Genomic DNA, 6000 nt, shown 5'->3' with positions numbered 1-6000 from the left:
GGGGTCTGTGCCCTTGGGAATGGGTGAAAATGACGTTAGTGTGTGAGGCGGCGGTACGCAGGCTGACCGCACCGCGCCCGCCTTCCACCCAGCACCGCACATCCCTCACCCCCGCTCCCACCCACTCTCCCGCCCGGCCGCCAGGTGGCGCCGTCGCGGCGCTACCATCGAGAGGGCCACTACAGAGAGCGCGTCCGCCCCTTCTCGTCCGGCGAGCGTTTCGCCACGCGGAAGCGGAAGCGGTGCCGGCGGCGCGCAGAGGGGCAGGGGCCGGCACGGGCCGGGGGCGGCTGCGCACGCGGGGCTGGGGGCCGTTGCCCGTGGGGCCGAGTCACCCCGCCGGCTGCGGGTGAGGCGGGCGCCGGGAGGATCCCTTCTGGGGCGGGGGGGGAAGCCGGCGGGGAGCCTCTGGGATCCGGCGGCCGGGGAACGCGTAAGGGAGCCAGCGGGGGGTGGCGTTGCGGGTAACCCTGCTCGGCCCGGCCCGGCCCTCTGGAGGCCTTCCCCGCTGGCGTCTTGCTCGCCGCCGGAGCTCCTCCCGTCGAGGGCAGCTGCCGGCCTTCCCGCGGGCGGGTTGTGCAGCCGGTGGTGGTCGCTGGCTCCGGTGCGGCTCACGGCGCTCCCCCGCCTTGTGGTGCTGAGGCCGCTCAGCACTGTCGCAGGGCGGTGGGGCTTCTGGCTTTTAAATAAACGGGACGTTTTTCTCTCCTTGCAGACACCTTCCAAGGCTTTCTGCTGGAGAACGTGGGATCCGCCTTGGCGCTAGCCTGCTGGGGTTTACTGGTGGTTAAGTAGACTTCAAAGCGGTGTGACATCGCTCCGCCAGTCCCTTCCTTCTGTAAAAAGGGTAGCTGCTTTCTGAGCCATCACATACCAACTTCATGTATTCCTAAGATTGTCATCAGCTTCTTGGTTTTTTTCCTGAGGCCTTGATGAGGTTTAATTACTTATAGGCTCTAGTGGTTATAAAGTAATTTAAGATGTTTGTACTACTCAGTTTTAACTCTCTAATTGACTCTTGTATTAAGAGACATTGTTTTAACTTGGGAATGGTTAAATGGCCAAAGAATTAAATTATTTACGGATAAGGGCTATTTTATTTGACTACTGTTGGCCTGCAACTTAAACTTGCATCTTTTATTTTTTTTTATCCTATGCTTTTTCTGTGTTATGGCTGCTGCAACAATAGTTCACGATACATCAGAAGCTGTAGAGCTCTGTGCTCCCTGTGGGTTATACCTTAAGCCCATTACAAAAATGACCATCAGTGTGGCACTTCCTCAGCTGAAACAACCGGGAAAATCCATTTCGAACTGGGAAGTGATGGAAAGATTGAAAGGGATGGTGCAAACTCATCAGTTTTCCACTCTGCGGATTTCTAAAAGCACAATGGATTTCATCCGGTTTGAAGGAGAGGTTGAAAACAAAAGTTTGGTTAAATCTTTTCTGGCATGCCTTGATGGCAAAACAATAAAGCTGAGTGGCTTCTCTGACATTTTAAAAGTCCGTGCTGCAGAATATAAGATCGACTTTCCTACCAGACATGACTGGGACTCATTTTTCCGTGATGCGAAAGATATGAATGAAACTTTGCCAGGGGAGAGGCCAGATACTATTCACTTAGAGGGCTTACCTTGTAAGTGGTTTGCAGCAAAGGACTCTGGCTCGGAAAAGCCAAGTGAAGAAGTCCTTATAAAAGTTTTCAAGAAATTTGGAGAAATACGTAATGTGGACATACCCATGCTGGACCCTTACAGAGAAGAAATGACTGGCAGAAATTTTCACACTTTCAGTTTTGGAGGCCATTTAAATTTTGAAGCTTATGTTCAATATCGAGAGTACGCAGGTTTCATTAAGGCCATGAACGCCCTGCGGGGGATGAAGCTGATGTATAAAGGCGATGATGGCAAAGCAGTGGCTTGCAATATAAAGGTGAGAAACTGTGGGATTTTTTATGGGAACCTGTGTGAAAGACCAAATACAACTAAATGTTGTTTCCCTAATGCTTAGAATCTATATATATACACTGTACTGATGGCAACAGGTGACATTAACAGCACTAATGTAGTTTCATGGAACAACTGTAATAGAATTTTAAAAGGAAAATGATAGAAAAAAAAATGTGTTTGACTACGTGAACAAAGTGAGTGGGGTTTTGCTTTTTTTTAACAAGACAGTTCCAGAAATGAGAATTGCATAATGGAACAACTAAGTATATGAACATGAACTGCTAAATGGTTTTTTGAAAGTCATATGTTATTTATAAATCTTGTCATTTTACTTTAAAATTTTAATTCTGAGTAAGTTCAGGCATATTTCACCTAGAGACTGACTCTCTTGTGTTCACTACAAATAGAAATTTTGGTGGAGAATTTCACAGCCTCTGTATTTGGTCCCTGCGTTGATAATGAGGTCTAACAAGTGTCAGGACTGTGAAGTTGAATTGCATGTGGCCTGAATACACAGTTAATCATTAGTGTACTTCACATACAGAAAGGCCCCACAAAAACGTAAACAATAATGTTAATCTGTAGCATAGTTTCCTGTGAATGCAGTATGCTTAATTCATAATATCTACATGCTGAGTTTTTCAGATCTTTTTTTCTTTAACTGTATTGTCTTAGAACATACAAGTATGACAGGAGAGAACAAGGCAGTCTGTTCAGATGAAGTATCTGTGAAAGCATGGCTTGAAGAAAACTTCCTCTGATACGTAGTCTGTACATTTACGTATTGGTTGAGTGAAATGTTTGCGGATGTATTTCAGTATGCTCAATAATCATTCATCAAATCAGAAAGTGTATTTCAGGAAAAATCCTTTGTGTAATGTGGGAACATTGATATGTTTATTCAAGCTGTAGTTTAGTCAATATAAGTAAAATACTGTAATCTTTTATCTTGTTATTGTAGTTTGTCAGTTGGAGCATAGAAACTGTTTGTACCTTGACCCTCAAGGTTTTCAAGGGGATGTGAAATTCAAACTGTTACTTACATGCGGGGGATCAGGGTTCGCAAATTTAGTTTGGCCATGCAAGAGGAAACATGCCTCCCTGGCAGCTGCTCTGGGAATTGATAGGAAAGAGAGAGGGCTGTGTTTGCGACTGTGCTGTCAGGACAGATGTCTTTCATGCAAGGTCACAACACCTTATCTGTTTCTACCTGTCTGTCCTTTTAGCCTGTTAGGGAAACATGATTTTACATAGAGCTCGGGTGAATTAAACTGCAGAGTATGTGCTCCTTGTTCTCTGCCCCGTGGTTCTTTACAGTAGGCCTGTGGGAATGTATTATGGACCCCTGCCTGCCTGCACAGGCATTGTTATCTAGAATAGGAGATGAGGACACCAGGGCTGTGATGTCTGCTGGTGTCCTGTTCCTGCGCGCAGCTGGGCATGGCCCAGGTGTGCCCGTATGTTCTGTGAGCTGAGCGTTTTCCCAGGTCGCATTGCTCAGATGTGTGTAACTTCCCTTTCTTTTGTGTTCCCAGTGTCACCCTTGGAGCTTCAGTCCAGTGTACCTCAGTTTGGGAATGTTGATGATAGAATTGGTGGGGAAGTACCTGCTTAATCCAGGTGCTGAATATTGTAGAACTGTTTCTTCTGCTAAGCTTAAGGATCACAGTGTTAGATAGAAAGGGAGGCCTTCATGTAGTCCCATTTCTACCTACTGGTCTACAGACCCTAATAGCATACGTGAGTTGAAAGAGTTCTGTATGCTCCTGTTCTGACAGCTTGAAAACTTGGACAGCCAGGGGCTAAGCCACACTAGCATTTACTTTTGGATGTCAGACACACACAAAAGTGTAAGCTAGCACCTAATTGTGCAGTCATTTAGTTCCCAGTTATCTGGTTATAATAGTCTTGTACTTGCTTTGGGCACATAGAGAAGTTCTCTTTGTTTTATAAAAGGTTTTATATTTCTGATTGTACTACACTGCAGTTTGGATACCTCTGTGCTAGGTTAAAATTGTTGGGGATTGTGTAGGTTAGGGATGGTGTTTTTTTTGTCTACTTAAAACTTCAATTGTATCCTGTAAAGGTTTCTTTTGACTCAACAAAACACCTCAGTGATGCATCGATTAAGAAGCGTCAGCTTGAAAGGCAAAAGCTTCAAGAGCTGGAAAAGCAGAGAGAAGAACAAAAACGTAAAGAGAAAGAAGCTGAGGAAAAACAAAAGGAGGAAGAAAGGTATTTATCACTTATTGGTCAGTTATATTTTTAACAATCAGGCATAACAAAACTGTAGTTACTCCTTCATATCAGCATCAATACATAGAAAATAACTAAACACACATTTCCTTTCAAAGTTCTACTCCTGTAGTTAAAGTGAAGCACTTAAAATGTTGTGGTCCTTTTGAGGAAGTAGGATTCAGGGATTATGAGATTTGGAGAAGAGTGTTTTACAACTTTTTTTTTTTTTGGTTGAACTGTAATTCCAAGAGCTGGGAACTTACATGATGTGTGTCATTCTGATGGAAAAATGTGCATTGTAAATGGAAAACAGAAAATTATGCACTAGTTCTACTAGTAAGTAACTTTTGATATTGTAAAGCTTATTTGTTAACATCAGTATTTTTCAAGGAAAGGGATACAAGCATGTTTTAACAGTGACATTTTAAGGAAGTGTGTGTAAGTGCAAATGTCATAAGACAGCTATTCAGAATATAAATACAAATGGAGCATATTGTTTCAGAGGTTGTATGGTGTCCAGTTGCCTTGATGTGTATAAATTCTCATTGCTTAATGTTTAGATATTAACCAATTTCTGAAACTGTAAGGTTATTTAGATTATCACTAATGCTTATGTTCAGTTAAAAATATTAAATTTACAAAATATTCAATTTCCTAAAAATTGTGTCATGAGACACCTGATCTCAGAAACCCTCAGCCTTTTACATAAGCTGCCATTTTGTCCTAATGATTCAAATAAAAACCACCAACCCCTGCACACATAAATTGGCTTGGTAATTTTCTTCTCACTATGGTGATTGACTGCCTAGTTGCCTGATGCGTTGTTATTGTCTCTGGTAGAAATGGTTTAAAAAATAAATTTTTGTTGCAGCCATGGTTTATGTTTGGATTCCAACTTGATTTCAAATATTGACAGGCTAATGATTATTTGCTATCACAACTAATGGTTAAAATGTTCGCTGTTTTCTACTTCTGTTTTTCAGTAATCAACAAGACTTACTTAGAAACAAATTTACTCAAAGTACAAAATATGTTTTTACATAGACTAGGAGTCTAAAATTGTACCTGCACTAGATGAAGTAAAAATATGAATCTCTTTTTAGGAAGCAGAAGGAACTCGAAGAATATGAGAGAGAGAGAAAAAGAGAAGAAAAGTTGCGTAAGAGAGAACAGAAACAGAAAGATCGTGAAATTCGACGAAACAAAAAACAACTTGAAAAGCTTCAAGCTGAAGAACAGAAAAAACTGCAAGAGAAGATAAAGTTAGAAGAAAGGAAGCTCCTGTTAGCTCAGAGAAATCTTCAGTCCATTAGACTAATTGCAGAACTGCTAAGCAGGGCAAAGGTAACTTTAATATTTATTTCAGAAGCTAATGAAGAACCCAGCGAACAAAGCCTTTTACTGACTTGAGAGGGGGTGGGAAGCGCTGTTTGTTAAACAACAGATTTAGTACCTCTCCAGATGCTATTCTTTAGAACAAAAAATTCAAAAAAGTGCAATGAAACAGTGTTTCTCCCTTGGTAAAACACACATGTATAGGTAAATGGAAGAGTGAACTTGAACCCGTAGTCCTGAATAGCATTTTTTACCTGTAAACTAATTGGCACGCTTGCTCTTAAGTCCAGTAAAAGAATGTGTAAGCATGATAAAGTGAACTAAACACAGAGGATAAGATGCAAGACTCCTTATTTCTAATTCCAGTTTTGATGTTGTTTCCCTTCTGGCTTTCAGCAGTTCTGTTAACTCTTCTTTGCAGTTTCAGAGAATGAGCTTTCATTATTTGATGTTCGAAAATGTGCAGAATGATTTCTCT

The 6000-nt window shown here is 42.1% G+C and overlaps 1 protein-coding gene across 5 annotated transcripts in view; it reads left to right on the top strand.

The window, feature by feature from the left end:
- The first annotated feature begins 246 nt into the window (after window positions 1–246).
- AKAP17A (A-kinase anchoring protein 17A) overlaps window positions 247–6000 on the top strand; it is a 21425-nt gene continuing 15671 nt past the window's right edge. For 4 of the 5 annotated variants that reach the window (XM_054813203.1, XM_054813174.1, XM_054813193.1 and 1 more), the window contains exons 1-3: window positions 386–1932; window positions 4036–4184; window positions 5291–5531. In XM_054813203.1, the coding sequence (XP_054669178.1) occupies window positions 1171–1932; window positions 4036–4184; window positions 5291–5531 (1152 nt within the window). In that variant the 5' untranslated portion in view covers window positions 386–1170. Of the gene's footprint in view, window positions 350–385; window positions 1933–4035; window positions 4185–5290; window positions 5532–6000 lie in introns of those variants that run through there. The other variant, XM_054813184.1, reaches the window with a different exon arrangement.

Source organism: Grus americana, chromosome 1 (genome assembly GCF_028858705.1).
Source record: "Grus americana isolate bGruAme1 chromosome 1, bGruAme1.mat, whole genome shotgun sequence".
Lineage (NCBI taxonomy): Eukaryota > Metazoa > Chordata > Aves > Gruiformes > Gruidae > Grus > Grus americana.
The sequence above is the reverse complement of the archived record's forward strand: the minus strand, read 5'-3'. Positions and strand labels throughout refer to the sequence as shown.